Consider the following 18382-nt stretch of genomic DNA (forward strand, 5'->3'; position numbering starts at 1 on the left):
GATGAATGGAGAAAATGCACAGAAAGCACTCAGGACAGTAGTAGTAGTAGTAATCACTGATTCACTGGCTGTATGAATGGACAGTATGGGCCACAATGCAAGCACTCAATAATGTTAACGGCCATTCTTCTTCTTATTACTGTTATGTGGAGATTCAAAATCTCAGCTTTAGCCAGGTGTGATGGTGTGCGCCTTTAGTCCCAGCTTGAGCCCAGAAGTTCAAGGCTGCAGTGAACCATGATCGTATCACTGGAGCCTAGCCTAGGCGACAGGGTGAGACCTGTCTCTAAAAACAAAACAAACAAAGAAAATCTCTATCGTGTTCCGAGACTGAACACAGTTGCTCTTGGGTGAAGAGGAAATAAACCATTAAGTTATCTGGAGCCGTTGAGGTACCTAACTGAGGTCAATCAAAGTATTACTCAACGGTCTGTTGGGAATCATCAAAAACACCACAAAGAGGAATCTGGGAGCCTGGGATCGTGACGGAAGCCACAGTGTGGGCCCATGGCGTGGTCCTCCCTGGCAGCCAGTTCTCCGGGAAAGCCACTGCATTCAGAAAAGCCACTGTGCACTCTGAGCAGGCATGGCAGACAGGCTGTGCGGTCTATAGTCTCAGAAGAGCGGTTTTCAAAATCTGCTGAGCATAACAACTCCTGAGGCAGTGCTCGGGGATCCCTCCAAGCAAGGAGTCAACGGGTCTAGGGCAGAATCTTAGGAATCTTAATGTTTCTTAAGATGGGGTTATATACATCACAAATCCTAAGTGGACAGTTTGACATATGTGGAAATATACATACATGTACATGTATGATATGGTGTGGCTGTGTCCCCAATTAAGTCTCATCTTGAATTGTAGTTCCCATAATCCCCACATGTTGTGAGAGGGACCAGGTGGAGATAATTGAATCATGGGGGTGGTGTCCCCCATCCTGTTCTCGTGAGAGTGAGTTTTCACGAGATGTGATGGTTTTATAAGGGGCTTTCCCCTTTGCTAAGCACTCATTCTTCTCCTTGCTGCTGCCATGTGAAGAAGGATGTGTCTGCTTCCCCTTCTGCCATGATTGTAAGTTTCCTGAGGCTTCCCCAGCAATGCTGAATTATAAGTCAATTAAACCTCTTTCCCTTATAAATTACCCAGCCTTGAGTATATCTATGTATGTAAAACACATATGTATGTTATATCAGTCCATTGAGAATTAGTCCATTCTAATGGACTGATACAACATACATATGTGTTTTACATACATAGATATACCTCACAAACTCTAAGTATCCAGCATGATAAATTTTTACATATACACACGGTGTAAGCACCATCCAGATCCCACATCTGACATTTCCAGCTCTCCAGAAGGCTTCCTCATGCCCCTGCCCAGTCAGTACCTGCTACCCCAATGCAACCCTTATTCTGCTTCTAGCACATTAGACTCATTTTGCCGGTCCATGAACCTCATCTACTGGAAGCAGACAGTACACACACTTTCTATGTCTGGCTCCTTTCGCTTATTACCACATTTGAGGGCTTTCCAGTTTGCTGTGTATGCGATGGTAGTAGTCCACTCCTTTTTTTCTTTTCCTTTTTGCTATAGAGTATTACATTCTCTGAATAGTCCAGTTTATTTATCCACCTGGAGTCTAACATGGGTAACATGTTGCCCAGGTGATTCTGATACCCAGAGCACTTATTTTTCTTTCTGTATCATTCAGGCTCTTGCTGGGAGAGAAGGAGGGAGGGGTAATGGGCTGGCAGGATAAGGAGCTGTTGGGGTTTCTTACTGAGCCCTGCTGTGACTGGTTAGTGGCTTCCAGACCACCAGCAGCACAGACGCCATACTGGGAGCTTCAGACGTACAACTGAGTCTCTTAGCTGCACCCTGGAGCTAGGACAGCCACAGGCTCCCTCCACTCCCCAGCAGGGACTTTTCCAGGGCCTCCAAGAGATGACTCTGTGGGTGGTGGGGGGCCACCATAGGACAGTTGGAGGCACCTCTATTATCAGGCTGGGATTTTTCTACTACCCCCTCACTGTGTGGCTGACTTTCTGTGGTATCCTTTTCTAATAAACCCGGGAGCCTGTACGTAATCTCAGTCTCTCGGGACTCTGTCACTTAGGTCACTAACCCCAGCAGGCAACAGGTGCATTTGTGAAATGGCTGCTTGTAATAGTGAAAAGCTGGAAACCACCTAAACGCCCATGGTCAGGTTAAATAGATTATGGCACAACAAGCTGCCACTCCTAAGCCAAACCAGGCAGGGTTACAGAATGGGACAATGAGATCTAAGATACACTGGGTGGCTAGGAAAAAGAAAAGCAAACAGCAGAATGGCTGGTGCACAATGAATTGTTAGGGTGAAATTCTGCAGAAACTTGACTTTATATTTTTCTAACATTTGGCTTTTCGTTGTTTAACAATGAGGACATTTTTTCTTCTGTGGTTAGAAAATAAAAATAAAAGCAAAGGTCGTCTATCCTCTTCACCCCTTACAAATCCAAGTTCTGTCAACGTGCAATGATGTCTACCCTTTTTGAAGGGCTTATAAAAGCACTGTGGTGAAGGGGCTATAAAGCCAGGGACATCTACCTGGGTTTCCCACAGCAGGGTACCCTTTTTGGTGCCAGGACAAGAAGAGCCACGCATACTGCATGATCTCACTTATAGGGAGAATCTAAGACAGTCAAATTCATAGAAGCAGAGAGTCAAAGGGTGGTTACCAGGGACTGGGGAGGAGGGAAATGGGGAGACACTGATCAAAGGGTACCTTGCACGATGAGTAAGTTCCGGAGCTCTCGCGTACAGTACAGTGACTACACTTCATCCTATTGCGTTACAGACGTGAAATCTGCTAACAGGGCAGATCTGACATATTTTCATCACACAATGTGCGTGCACATACCCCCCACACACAAATGTGAGGTGATGGATAGTTAATTCACTTGATTGCAGTGATTATTTCACAATGTACACATATTTTTTGTGTGTATATATTAAATCAAGTTGTACACATTAAATATATATAATTTTTAAAAGTCATATAATTCAGAGAAAGCCTCTAAAAGTCATAAGTTTTGATTGCCTCACTCCCATCTCAATCCAGTCACCCTGTGCCTAGCTGGGCTTTGAGAGGCTTCCCAGGGCAGGGACACTGAGGGTGATGCTGCCTTAAAGGATAAAATTGATCCATGGCCATGTCCTATCTGCCAGACCCTGTGCCTTGCTCTGAACACCTGCTCTCACGCTCACGCCCAGCCACTCTATGCCGCAGCCACTGTGCTCTCCTCTTGACAGATGCACAAACAGCAGCTCAGAGCCTTTACTGTCCAGGCACACGCAGGGAGCAAGTGTGGGGCAGAACTGGGCCTGGGACCTGGTTTAGTCTGAGTCCAGGAGCTGTGCCACTGAGCTGGATCTTCCCCTCAGAGCTTTCAGAAACCGCAGTCATTTCATACCCAGTGAAACAGGCACTGGTAACAAGGGAAACCATTTAGGGAGACAGGAGTCGGCCCACATTTGTCAACCTGCGGTCACTGGGAAGCATAAGGCATCTCTGAGGCAGCAGCACCACCTAGCGGCAGCTGCAAGAGCCATCACTCAGCAGCCCTTTCTCCTCTCCCTCTTGACCAGAGGAATGCCACCATCTCTATCTACCTCTTTCTGCCCACTGCAGACTTTTTTCAGGACTGAGAGCCTGCCTCTGATATAGACATTTGGCCATTTGTCCCCCACTTCTGGCGGGCAGGGCCAGGGCTTGGTGAAGTCACCTTGGAATAACAAAGCTAGCGGTGTAGCATGGAGGATTAGGAACCAAACCAGCATTTATCAGCCTCGGCACTGGGGACAATTTGGGCTGGGTAATTCCCTGTTGTGGGGGGCCTGTCCTTAATGTATAGCAGCATCCCCACCTTCTATCCACTAGATGTCAGCAGCACCCCCAAGAATGTTTTTGATGATGCCATATGTCCCCTCACTGAAGATCACTGAGCTAATCACCTGGGATGAAACCCCTTCTCTCTTCTGGCTTTGCTACAGCTGGCGCCTGGGTGTTAAAATGAAAGCACTGACAGCACCTGCCTCTCGGGGTGGTTGTTACGGATGAAGAAACTGAGGCTTAGTGAGGGCAGGTAAGAAGTTCAGAGTCACACACTCACTAGCTGGGTGGAGGGACTGAAGCAGGAGGGTTGGTACCAATGCCCACACCCTTGCCTGCCCTCTGGCCGAGGTTCCTTGTCCTGCTTCTTCCAGTGCTTATTCCACTGGCTGATGATTCAGTGACCCCAACTCTTTAACAGCAAGTTATAAAGAAGAAGTGCAAACACCCCCAGCACCATCAGTAGAGGGGAACCCTCTCATAGTACCCAACACACAGAAACAAACACACGGTTAGGGACTGAACTGTGTCCCCCTCAGGTTCCTGCGTTGAAGCTCTAACGCCCACTGTGACTGTATTTGAGGACAGGGCCTTTGGGGAGGTAATTAAGTTTAATGAGGTCATAAGGGTGGGGGCTCTCATCCAATAGGACCGGAGTCCCCATAGAAGGAGGAAGAGACACGAGCTAGCACCCTCTCAATCTCTCTGCACTCGCACAAAGATGAAAGGCCACGTACAGCAAGAGGGTGACCGTCTGCAAGCCAGGAAGAGAGCCCTCACCAGAAACCGACCCTGATGGCAACCTGATCTTGAACTATTTTTGATTGGAGACGAGGTCCTGCTCTGTCACCCAGGCTGGAGTGCAGTGGCACAATCACAGCTCACTGCAGCCTCAATTTCCTTGACTTAATCAATCTCCCTGCCTCAGCCTCCTGAGTAGCTGGGACTACAGGCGCACACCACCACGCCCAGCTAATTTTTATGGTTTTTTGTAGAGATGGGGTTTCTCCTTGTTGTCCAGGCTGTTCTCAAACTCCTGAGCTCAAGTGATCTGCCTACCTTGGCCTCCTAAGGTGCTGGGGTTACAGGGATGAGACACCATGCCTGGGCAATCTTAGACTTCTATCCTCCAGAACAGTGAGAAAACAAATCTCTATTGTTTAACCCATTCAGTCTATGGTACTTTGTTAGGATAGCCCAAGTAGACTAATATACTCAGTAAACACAGAGAAAACCATGCTAAACTTCACCCTGCTACATGCCCAGCAGTACAGAGGCAAATACCAAGGAACGTCCTTACAAAGTGAGGTCTCGTGACTGATATTCTCAAAGAGGATGTTCAAGGTCTGCAGCAGCTGAACGCACACATAACGGCCTGACTTTTGCCGCAAGATGTTCAAGAAGAAAACAAACATATTCTTCTCCAGGAAGAAGCTGGGGAGAGAATGGAAAAGCGTCAATGGTTTGCTTCCACGTGTGGAAACGGAAATTATTATCTGGTTTCATTCACAACATAAGTATTAGATTCACCCCTCTACCCCAAGATATCTGCACAGATCATGCCACCCATTGTCACCTGCCACAGCAGGAATTCACAGCAAAGGAATAAGATAATTCTGAGTATTAAATGAATTTTAGCGCTGGGCACAGGGGCTCACGCCTGTAATCCCAGTACTTTAGGAGGGTGAGGCAGGAGAATCGCTTGAGGCCAGTTCAAGACCCAGCCTGGGCAAAATAACCAGATCCCTGCCTCTACAGAAAAGAAAAAAAAAAAAAATTAGGTGGTGGTGCATGCCTGAAGCCCCAGCTAGTCAGGAGGTTGAGGTGGGAGGATCACTTGAGCCCAGGAGTTCAAGCCTGCAGTGAGCTATGATCAGGCCACTGCACACCAGCCTAGGTGACAGAGCCAAAAAAAAAAAAAAAAAACAGTTCCCAAAAATCTTTACCCCTACAGCTTTCTTCCCCTTAACCACCAGTTTAATCATGAGAAAACCATGAGACAAACTCAGATTGGGGGACATTCCACAGGAGACCTGGCCAGCATTTCTCAAAACTTTCAGGATCGTAAAAACAACAGAAGACTAAAAAAGAGTCACGGAACAGAGGAGGCCGGGGAGATACGACAACCAAATGTACTGTGGTTCCCAAATTGTCAAGTTCTAGGGGAAAATAACTAGAAAGAAATACACAGGTACTGATGTGGTGAAGAAACCCTACTAACCCATCCCCAAGTCTGTTTCTGCCTTTCTCCTTGTGGATAGGATACTTGTCTGTCCACAGCCTAGCGGCACTGGCTTCTGGGGGTACACGTTGGCTCTTTTACTCTTGAAAAGGAAACAGACCATCCAATGCCTTTCTTTAAAGGAAGAGAATGATGTTTCTAGTTATGTGTTCTCTGTACTCAAGCTAACACCAGATTAATCTTGCATCTGGGACACCTGGAAGAAAGGAGGTGTGCCTGCGGGTTGACCCAGTTGTGGGTGCCTCTCTGTCCTTGTCTGGCATCTCCACAGTGGTGAGGTCATGGACCTGGAACTTACTCAGTGCTGCCTGATTCTGTCTGAATCCATGAACAGGTAAATGAATAAATTTAAATGGCCTAAAAAACACCCTTACAATCTTCTCCAACTCGGAGGCCCATCTGCCTGTAAAAGCCATTCATGTTGACCTCCAGAGTATTTCTGTCATGTGGCCTATTTTGTCCACCTTTGGTTCAAGTTACATACATCAGTGACTCCTAAGGGTCACCAGCAAACTCACTGCCGCACTGTGACCAACTTGGGAGCTTGTTAAAATGCCTGTACCTAGATCTTGCCCCAGGGATTGACTCAGTAGTTCTAGCATAAAATCCATGAATCCAGATTTTTTAAAACTCCACAAGGGAGTGGGCAACTCGTTGGAAAAAAAGGGTGATTGTAGGATTGGAGCATCTTATAGTACCAGGAAGTAATAAGTGCTCAAAAATCAAAAAGAACAGAGCATATCAAGGGGACACAATAACCAGCCTGAAAGAGCTCCTCATAGCCAAAGCTGAAACAACTTGAGCAACAAAATGACAACATATTGAATTACACTGAATTACAGCCCAAAGTATAAATAAATATCCATGAGTCCATATTAATATAAGCAAATGACAGCATAAATAAACGAGACAGAAGAGATGAACTTTCCATGCAGAAGAATTTCAAATAATATACGTAGATACTGCCCCCTTCTAGAAGGTAGAACTTAACCCCCACCCCCTCATCATGAAAAGGTGGGGTAGACTTGGTGACTCACTTCTAAAGAACAGTGTGGGGAAAGGAGAAAAGAGTAGTTTTATAGTAGAGAAACCTGGCAGACAGCACCTTAACCAGGTGATAAAGGTAACATCACCAGGATGTCATGTGGACATTGTGAGTGCCCTGTGATAATGGCATGAGAGGGGCACTTTACCCCTACAGCTTACTTCCCCTTAACCCCCAGTTTAGTCATGAGAAAAACATGATTTCCCCCAAACCCAGATTGGGGGACATTCCACAGGAGACCTGGCCAGCATTTCTCAAAACTTTCAGGGTCGTAAAAACAACAGAAGACTCAAAAAGAGTCACGGAACAGAGCAGACGGGAGATATGACAACCAAATGTACTGTAGGAACACGGATGGGACCCCAGGACAGAAAGAGGATATTAATGAAAAGCTGGCAAAATCCAAATGGGGGCTGAAGTTGACTCAATAATACTGTACCAAGGTCAGTTTCTTAGTTTTGCCCAGTGCACCCTAGTAATGTAAGACACTTACAATGGGAACTTTCTGTACTATCTTTGCAACTTTTTTATAAATCTAAAATCACTCCAAAATTTTAAAATGCAATAAAAACAAAATTTTCTTAGGGACTTTGTTGGATAGCTGTTTAAGAATCATGGGGACTCCAAGAGCTCAGCAGCTGTTCTAAGATGACAGATGGACTAAGAAAGTCCATTCTAGGCAGGGTGCAGTAGCTCACGCCTGTAATCCCAGCACACTGGGAGGCTGAGGAGGGAGAATCGTTCAAGCCCAGGAGTTTGAGACCAGTCCGGGCAACACAGCAAGACCCTGTCTCTAAAAAAAAAATAAGTCCATTCCAGTCAAGCAGGGGCAGTTTCTAATCTTTAACCCAGAGGTCTTTCTCATTTCCAACAAGATATTAAAAAAAAAAAAAAAAATCCGGCTAGGCATGGTGGCTCAAGCCTGTAATCCCAGCACTTTGGGAGCCCGAGATGGGCGGATCACCCGAGGTCAGGAGTTTGAGACCAGCCTGGCCAACATGGCAAAACACCGTCTCTACTAAAAATACAAAAATTAGCCCTACATGGTGGTGGATGCCTGTAATCCCAACTACTCAGGAGGCTGAGGCAGGAGAATCGCTTGAACCTGGGAGGCAGTGGCTGCAGTGAGCCGGGATGGTGCCACTGCACTCCAGCCTGGACAACACAGCAAGACTCCATCTCAAAAAACAAAACAAAATTCCCCATGTATCCTTAAAGGAAGCTAGTTCCGTGTATAAACACAACTTCATTACATGTTTTGCTTTGGAGATCACATCCAGTGTTTACAGGTTTGCATTTTCAAGAGTTTGCATCTCCACAAGTAGCTTTATTGGATAACCTTACTGATGCAAATATAAACCTATCTTGAACCTATATTCAGGAACTTGCTCAGTGCTGCCTAATTCTGTCTGAATCTATGAAAGGGTAATATCCTTCTTACTAGGATATCTAACGAGAAGTCAGGTTAAAAATAGAACACCTTTACTTTCCAAAAATGAGTTTTAAAAGTGGCCTCAATATTTATAATACACACACACACACACACACCCACCCACCCACCCACCCCGTGTTTGGTGGTTGTCATAACCCAGTCCCAAATCCTTCTGCACTAAGACATCAAGGCAGAACTATTAGGGAGGTAGTTCACAGTTAACAGCCCTTGCTTTTTTTTTTTTTTTTTGGAGACATGGTCTCACTCTATCATCCAGGCTGGAGTGCAGTGGCAAGATCATGGCTCACTGCAGCCTGGACCTCCTGAGCTCAGGCAACCCTCCCACCTCAACCTTATGAGTAGCTGGGACCAGAGGCACACACAACCATGCATGACTAATTTTTAAATTATACATAGAGACAGGGTCTCCCTATGTTGTCCAGGCTGGTCTCGAACTCCTGGGCTCAAGCGATCCTCCTGCCTCAGCTTCCCAAAGCACTGGGATTACAGGGGTGAGCCACTGCGCCTGGCAGCCCTTGCTTTTTAACTGTCCAGTGAGGCATATCTGGCTTTATCATCTGCTATCATTTATTCCTGTACCAGGCACTGGACAAAGAGAACTTCTTCCCTCTCCTTTAAAGGTAAAGAAACTGAGGCTTAGGGAGATGAAGAGCCTGGCTGAGGACTGCTCACCTAGGAAGTAGGAGAGTTGGGGGAACCCCTCACAGATTCTGGGTGTGTGTCGCCTTTCCACCGCTAATCAGCTATGTGACCTTGAGCAAAAAAGGGGACACCAACTGGGCCTCTACCACGGGGTGGGTGGGAAACTTAGCTGGATTGTCTCATCAGGAGCTCAGCCCTGTGCCTGGTCATCAGTAAACATGGTAACTGTGACTCCCCCAGGGCACAGGCCTTCTGTTCATGTCAAATCTAACCACCAGACATGTTCTCCTTCCTTTGGGAAAATAATCAGACACAACCTGGAGGAAAATTACCCATGACACTTTCAGGTTTTCTAGAGACACTCATTTCCATAACTTCCCCATTTTTGGCTTGCATTTCTATAGTGTTTCAAGGGCACTTTTTTTTACAGCTAGACAGAGATAGATATCTGGGCAAGATCAAATTAGCGTCAAATCCTGACATCATCCGGAATGACTCATGGTATACATTTAGAAAAACATTCAAAGAAGAATAATTTAAAAAACAGCAATCATTAGAAACCCTTACTCAAATACAGAACTGTCATTTTGATCTCCCCAGATCAGGATCTCGGTGATGGAGCGGATGGTCTCCACTAGCAGGTTCCGGTTCTGTTCTGTGACTGTGGTGTTTTTGGTCAAAACGTGGTAGAGATACCTGAGAGAAATGAGAGAAAAGGAAATGAAAGGTTACCAACTGAAATGCAAGCCAAGTTCAACGACCATTAGCAATATTTTGGAGACAATACAGCAATGCTTTCTCAGGTTTCGGTAATGCAATTTCCCATTCAGATTAGATGTAACTCACAACCCAAGAAAAATAGCAGACAAAGCTTTGAAGGGTTAAACCAAGGACACACCAACCCGGACTGAGACAAGAAAATCGTCAAACCCTTGAAGTCAGCTATTCTCAAACTGCAGTGTGCAAGAGAATCACCAGGAGAACTGAATCAAGTGGGGGCTCCTGGGGCCCCCTGGGAGATTCGGATTCAGCAGGACTGAGAGAAGAGCAAGTAGCCACCTATTTCACATGCTCCCCATGATGTTGATGCCTTCAGAGCAAGTGGGGACATACAGCTCAGGCTGGATGCCTAACACGGGACCTGCAGCCAGGCTAATGAGGTTTAGAGAGATGGAGCCACAGCTTAGGAAGGCTGGGTCCCAGAGCAGTTGCTGGGACAAAATTCACATGCAATTCCCTTTGGAATGCTCGCAGTCCCTCTCAAGTGCAGTGTGCCCATCAGAACTTATGGCTCAAATGATCTGGGTGGTTTGCAGGCCAAGGGCAATGGTCTTATCTGCTGAGAACAGACTGTTAAATTCACTGAGTTAAATGGACTGGCTGGGAGCAGTGGCTCATGCCTGTAATCCCAGCACTTTAGGAGGCTGAGGCGGGTGGATCACCTGAGGTCAGGAGTTCAAGACCAGCCTGGCCAACATGGTGAAACCCCATCTCTACTAAAAATACAAAAATTAGCTGGATGTGGTGGCAGAAGTCTGTAATCCCAGCTACTCCAGAAGCTGAGGCAGGGAGAATTGCTTGAACCCGGGAGGTGGAGGTTGCAGTGAGCCCAGATCGCACCATTGCACTCCGCCTGGGTGACAGAGTGAGACTCTAAATAAACAAACAAACAAACAAATGGGCTGGAGAGGCTATGGTGCTGTACTTCATCTACCCAAACAGACCTGAATGACAGGTGCTGGAGCAGAGACAGGTAGACACCATCCAGTCCTCACCGCCTCTTTACTGGTGGGAAAGACCAAAAGAATCACCGAGGCCAGTCCTGAGCAGTGCAAGGACTAGAAGTCTGGCTGGAGGCCCCGGGAGTGCCACCAGGTACAGCTTTTAAGACAGCTTCTCCAGGGCCCACAATCCCAGGTAACTTCACCTGTCAAGGGAGCTAAGGCTTGAAAAGGAAAAGCAGACACCAAGAAGAAGCAACTCAGGAAAAGTCCCCTCCTCTCCTGATTTCTCTGATGGCCAACTTCAGTTTACAGGGCTGGGGGTCTGGTGAGAGCAAGGAAGGAAAGGGCTAGATAGGACTGTCCCATTTACAATCTCTAAAAACGGGTAAGAGATAAAGAGGAAGCAGCTTGAAGATGAAACAATAAAGAACAATCTGCTATTTAAAGATACTGGGGTTTATTTATTGATACTGTTACTGTTATGCTTTAAAGACCTAGTATAATCAAGCATTTAATTTATTAATTAGAAATTGCATGCAATTTTTAATATGCAGTAATTAGAAGAACCCTCAAAAAAACACAAATCCTCAACCATTTGTACCCAAATCTACCAACAAGGATGCAGGTGGCGGCATAGGCCCAGTTTCCCTCTGTAATTAGGTAAATCAAACAGCACTTGAACCACCCTGGGATGAATTGTTGGAGGACCCGCTCCTAAATCTACATCTTCATCTTACCTCAAGGGCATCTTCCCCAAGAATTTCAAAGAGCAGAGTTTTCCAAATTGCAGTTCCCAGGCATCTTGCATCAGAATCACCTTTGTAAGTTGTCCCAGACCCACTGAATTGGACTTTTGGTGCAGGGCCCCAATCCCACTGAAGTTTGACAGTCACTGTACCACTCCAGCTGTGGCCATCAGTGACAGTCCCCACGCAGGCCCCTATGTGCCTGACACCCTGCCAGTGACAATGCATTGTTGGCAATGTGGGGGAAGGGCAGATCCTCCCTCCTCTCTTCTGTGCACATCTATTAGCATCACACATCATACTCCTGGTCAAAGGAAGGTGGTGGCTTAGGTGAGTGGGTCTGCTCTGAAGATCCCGAACAAGGCGAGGAAATTTTAAATTCTTTAGGACCACATGACTTCAACTGATGGGACTTTCTGCTTAGAATGCCCTTGCTGTCCTTGTCAACCAGTAAACTCTTACTTATATTTCAAAACCCAGCTCAGGCCTCTCTTGGTAAAACTTTCCCTATGCCCCGTCCCAGGTGGATTCATTTGTTCCCTCCTCACTGGCACCTCTGTACCCACACATATTTGCTACTGCACAGCCCACCCTCATTTGCAAAGATCTGCCTCCCTTACTAGACCTGAGTTCCTCAAGGTCAGCACCATCACCTTATTCATCTTGGTGACCCCAATGTACTCCAAACATCTGATACACAGCAGGTGTTCAATAAATGCTGAATGGGGCAGGGGATGGTCTTTGTGAACATAACTTAGATGAAAGCATACACGACTGAACATAGCCAGGGATCCAAATGCCAGACACGGCAAGAGACAGTGCAGAGCTATGGTGAAGAGGTCAGGAAGTAGAGAAAGTCTGGTATTTCCTGAGAGGCACTAGAGTATATGGTCAATTACAAACACTGGTATAATTAGAACATATGAGTTAATCACAGACACTGGAATGCCTGGGTCTGAGCACACCTCCATCACTTATTAGCTGGGTGATCCTGAGCAAGTTACTTTTTCTCTGTGCACCTCAGTTATCTCACCCGTAAAATGTAAACAGCAGTGGAACCTAAATACTTTATCTAAATACTTTACCTATTTTGGTGGTGTTGGGAGATAACAGATAACTAACCTGGCAGTTACTATGTATGATACAAGTGCTAGTTATTGTTATTGTTGCCCTCATTAAATAATTTCTTCAGGAAAAAGTCCTAGTAACTACCAGAAGGCCCTTACAGGCAGAGAGGGCAGGGCAGTAAGTCCTGAAAAGAAGATTCTAGGAACCCTCACGTGCCTGGTTCTCTGCGAGGGCTTCATGTGACCTACAGACTCACAGTAACCTGAAGATGTGCACACTGTTGCCACTGCACAGGCCAAGACAGCAAGTGAGGTTTGGGGACGTTCAGTAGCTCGCCCACAGCCCTGTGGCCCGGAAGCAGGGTCTGAGAACTCCGTTTCTTTCTTGGCCGCTGAATATTTGGCGTTCTTTGCCCTGGTCGGTGGCGCCATCTGCTGGATATGTGATGATGTTGCATGGGGGCTTTCCCGCACTAACGAAGCTGGGTGCCCGTTCATATATGTTTATGGAGTGTTTGAATATCTTCTTTTGTGAGATGCCTGTGCAAGTCTTTTGCCTATTTTTAAAATGAGGCTGTGTGGCTTTTTCTTGCTTGTTTGGTGGGGTTCTTTATATACTCTGACCACAAATCCTTTACTGGAGATACATATTGCAAATACTTTCTCTGATGGTGGCTTACCTTTTCGCTCTCTTTATACTGGTCTTTGGATGAGCAGAAGTTCTTAATTTTAATGTAGTTCAATTTATCAATCTTTTCCTTGGATGATGTTTCTTGTATCAAGCTTAAGAGGTTCTTACCTACCCCAAGGTTATAGGGAAATGCTGTTTTCTTCTAACAGTTATTGTCTTACTCTTCACATTTTGACTTTGAGTACATCTGGAACTGATTTCTGTGTATGATATGAGGTATTAGCCAAAATTAATTTTTTCTATATGGAAATCTACTTGACTCAGCACCATTTACAGAAAAGGCCCTCACTTCTCTAGTGCACTCCAGCGCCACCACTGTCATTAATCAGGTGACCACCTGTGTGGGTCTCGTTCTGGATACTCCAGTATCATTGATCTATTTGTCTATCCTCGTATCAAGACCACACTGTATGATTACTGCAGTTTTACAGTAAATCTTGCCATGTGGTAATTAAGTCTTCCTACTTTTTTCCTTCTGTTTTTCAATATTATATTGGCTATTCTTGGACCTTTTAATTTCCATATACATTTAAAAATCACCTTCTTCATTTCCACAAAAATACCTGCTAAAATTTCCTTAGACTTGCCCTACATCTATGGCTAAATTTGGAGAGAACTGACATATTTACAAGAGTGTAACATTCTGATATTTACAGCATTTCTTTCCACACTTACTTGACAGGAGTCTTGCAGATCTTTTGTTAGATTTGTTCCCAGGTAGTTGATATTTTTTTAATGCTATTGTAAATGATATTGTTTGAAATATTCATTTTCTAAATGTCTTTTAATGGTATATGGAAATACCCACTAGATTTCAAGCTCCAAGGCTCAATGGGGGTTACACCTTCACCTTGCTCATCTTTCTGTCCCACAATGCCCTAGCACACTGTTTTACACAACATTTGAGGAAGAGATTCTCAATATACATTCGCTTGAATGTAATAGAGGAAAAGGCTGAATGGATTAAGATTTAATGTTTTAATGCTCTATCTAATTCCAGGGCTTTGGAAGATCAGGTAATTCAACCACCTCAGAGAGATAAACATTTTAATAACTTTTTGTTGTTGTTGTCATTTTTTGAGGAGTCTCTCTCTGTTGCCAGGCTGGAGTGCAGTGGTGTGATCCTGGCTCACTGCAGCCTCCACCTCCTAGGTTCAAATGATTCTCCTGCCTCAGCTTCCCAGGTAGCTGGGATTATAGGCACAGGCCACCACGCACTACTTTTAGTAGAGATGAGGTTTAGCCATGTTGGCCAGGCTGATCTTGAACTCCAGACCTCAAGTGATCTGCCTACCTCGGCTTCCTAAAGTGCTGGGATTACAGGCATGAGCCAGCCCACCTGGCCCATTTTAATAACCTTCTGATTCTAAACATAACATTCACTTTAGAGACGTCAGAAACTTTGACAACAATGAAAGAGAAATGACAACCATGGCGCCTAGAGATGACTCTGCTGCTGGAGTTGTGATCTCTTTCCTTGGGTCTTTTTCTTTACTATGGATATTGACATAGTTGAGGTCATGTTGCATTATCCATTTCCATGCCAATCTTTTTCCACACCTCAGCTAAAACAAAGGCACTTTTTTTGGTTATTGACAACTGTTTGCAAACATCTGTAATGGCTACACAGTATGCCATTGAAAGGACAAGCACAGTAGCAACTCTTTCCAAGGGCATTAGGATTCCTAATTGTTTGAGTGATAACAATGTTGCTATGATCATCTTTGTGTGCAAAGCTGTGTCCTTATCTCAGAAAAGTTTCAAAAGACAGAAGAATTACCTTGCTACTTAATGGCAGCAAATTAAAATGTTTCTCTTACAAGGATAACCACTGTTACAATGATAATGTTTTTTCTCAAACTATGTATCTACCTCAGTAAAACAGTGGAAGCTTCCTATTACTGCCAGTCTCTGAGTGCTTGGTTTAATATTACTGCCAGTCTCTGAGTGCTTCGTTTAATCCCGGAAACAATCGACCCTCTGGGGATGATGCTCTGGGAGCTGAGGCACCTGCCCAGGGCCCTGGTGCAGCACAGGAGGTGCCTAGGTTAGAACCAGGCAGGCTGAACTCCAGACCCCATGATTATAACCCTTCTAGGACTACAAAAATGCAAACAATGAAGTAAGCAACAATTATATTGGCCAAGAATTTACATGAGGTTATGAATGCCTAACATACAAAACAAAACAAAAAAAATAAATTTTAAAAACACCCAATAGATAAACCAAAAAGCATGAAAATATTATCAGATCTTACAGAAAGTCCTTATAAAGTCCTCTTACTCCCACTTGTCTGGAAAAGAGCCAAAATTCTCATATTCCCAACAGGAGCTCTGCAGATGCAGTCTCAATATCGGAGCTTTGCCCGTTAGCTAACTCTCCACCGACAGATGAGCTTCAGAGTTTGAAATGCCTGGAGAAGAGAAACTGCAACCAACACACTCGAGGTGCATCACCAAGGAGGATGGACGTAAACAAATCCCGCCTCAAGAGCCTCTGCTTTCTCAAGGGAGTCACTGATTTCACAAGTTAAACCACTGCAGTTAATAAAGCCCCATCCCCTTCAAAAACTAGGAATTCAGTCCATTGCAGAGACAGAAATACTAAGTCCAAGTTCATTTCAGTGACAGCATTTTCTGCAAGTGTTATGCCTTGCACCATAAAATGGTATTATTAGGATGCTCCTCTTTCAAGATTTTGAAAGGTATATTTGCAAGCTGGGGCGTGAGAAAGGATAAGCAGAATGATGGGAGGTCTGGGGGTTAGAAATTTACCCCTCAATGTCCACACAGCTCCAAATAACAATGTCTCAGGTGTGGTACAGGGATGGGGGACACAGAGCCTGTGTCTGTCTGGCCTTTCCAGCACTTGGGCAGAGGCACTGCAGACGTTCCCCAGTGTGTCCCACTGTGCCCTGAAAACCACCATCTGGTCAGAGTTCAGCCTTCTGGCCAGCAGGATGAGGAGAAGCTTCAGGCAGGGTGGAATCAGGCTGGAGGATGAGAGAAGGTGTTCACAGGTGGTGCTTCCCCTGGTGAATCATCCCCCAAAGATGTCAAACAGGGCCAGCGAGTGAGGCTGGGCCGGGGATATGTAGGGTGTAGTCAGAGCTTTTAGCCCTAGAGAAAGTCACAGCTCTGGCACAGGTGCTGTGACCAAAACTGGGAAGAACAAGCAGTTGTTGGGAAAAAGACTGGCCTTTTCTGAAAACAGAGGTCTGCCTCTCGTTCATCCTGTGACAAATATTTGTTGATTGCTTACTATCTGCCAGGTCCTGTGCTGGCATCCCACAGTACCCAGCTGAACAAGCCATATAGGCTTTCATGATGCTTATGTTCAAATTTGGAGAAAGTAACAAAAAGATATGTAACAAAGGAAGACAAGGTCTGAACCCCAGCCAGCTTCCAGAGGGCCTAACTCAAGGCTGGGATGAAAGTTTTTAAAATGTAAAGCTAACAGCTGAGCCACTCTTTGGCAATGAGAAGTATATAATGATGTGTTAACTGTGTGGGACAGTGTGAGCAGGCACAAGAGAAGTTAGAGCAGACAGCAAAACTCTTGTTGGCCGAAGTCACCAGGGCAATTTTTAGGGAAGAACTGGCATTTTGGGGATAGAGCTAGGGATTTGGATGGGCAGGAAGAAAAGAGCAGAGGAGCTCAAGTGGGCAAGCGAGGTGTGTGTGTGAGTGGACCACCAATGGGAGATATGCCTGGGTGACAGCAGCTGCTACTATAACTCACCAGGGGACGGCAGCAGCGTCCCACCCCACCCCCACCCCGTGGACACTCACCTCCAGTCTGCCCCTCCTCCAATACACTCTGCCAGCTTCAGCCAGACAACAGCCTTTCTGTGGTTAAAAAACCTTCAGTGGTTCCCTCCTGTTCTCACTCGTAGTCTGAATTCCTTAAGGTGATTTACAAGGCCCCAGGGGAACTGGCCTCTGGAGACTCTCCCAAGTATGGCTATGAGCTTGGGTCCTCACCTCTTCGCCCAACGAACACTCCCCTGCTGAACTGCTGAACCACCTCAGTTCTGCCAACGTGCGCTGCTCCCCTTGCCCCACCAGGCTTTCTCAACTGCCTTTTCCTCTGCCTCAAACATCCTTCCTTTCGCTTGACACCCCGCTGCCTGATAACAACCACTCACCTCGTAGGTCTCCATTTAAACAGCATCTGCCTGTGCTGGGTGTTCCTGGCTCCCTGTGCTCCCAAACTACATGGTGGGAACAGAGTCTGGAGCATCCTGAAGGCCTGGAAGAACTTAGACATGACACAGTGGGTGCCTAGGACTCATAATGTGTGACGTAGTGAAGATGATATGTTAAGAAAATCAAAGGCCGGGCGTGGTGGCTCACACCTGTAATCCCAGCACTTTGGGAGGCTGAGGTGGTTGGATCCTGAGGTCAGGAAATCGAGACCATCCTGGCTAACATGGTGAAACCCCGACTCTACTAAAAATATAAAAAAATTAGCCAGGAGAGGTGGCGGGCGCCTGTAGTCCCAGCTACTTGGGAGGCTGAGGCAGGAGAATGGCGTGAACCCGGGAGGCAGAGCTTGCAGTGAGCCGAGATGACGTCACTGCACTAGAGCCTGGGCGACAGAGCGAGACTCATCTCAAAAAAAAAAAAAAAAAAAAGAAAAGAAAAGAAAAGAAAAGAAAATCAACACACCAATATTGTACCCCAAGCTCTCTAACACTGTCAGTGCCACCTTATCCAAAACTTGAATACACCAAGAGTAGGTGTGCATCTGTCAACCTGCCATGGATCCATTCCCTGCCTTCTTTGGGCAGTATCCCCTGATTCTCCCATGGGAAACCACCCTTTTCTCTCATTCTCTTCCACTAGCTTGAGTGGAGCTCATCCCACTCTTGCTCTAGGGAAGGGAATGAGTGAGGAATGG

The 18382-nt window shown here is 45.8% G+C and overlaps 1 protein-coding gene across 11 annotated transcripts in view; it reads right to left on the reverse strand.

Moving 5' to 3' along the window:
- The window catches only part of CLEC16A (C-type lectin domain containing 16A), a 237813-nt gene that overhangs the window by 214954 nt on the left and 4477 nt on the right, over positions 1–18382 (reverse strand). For 10 of the 11 annotated variants that reach the window (XM_017953179.2, XM_009195987.2, XM_009195985.2 and 7 more), the window contains exons 2-3: positions 9820–9948; positions 5171–5304 (exon numbers count right to left, since the gene is read on the reverse strand). In XM_017953179.2, coding sequence (XP_017808668.1) covers positions 5171–5304; positions 9820–9948 — 263 coding nt within the window. Of the gene's footprint in view, positions 1–5170; positions 5305–9819; positions 9949–18382 lie in introns of those variants that run through there. The other variant, XM_009195991.4, reaches the window with a different exon arrangement.

Source organism: Papio anubis, chromosome 18, assembly GCF_008728515.1.
Source record: "Papio anubis isolate 15944 chromosome 18, Panubis1.0, whole genome shotgun sequence".
Lineage (NCBI taxonomy): Eukaryota > Metazoa > Chordata > Mammalia > Primates > Cercopithecidae > Papio > Papio anubis.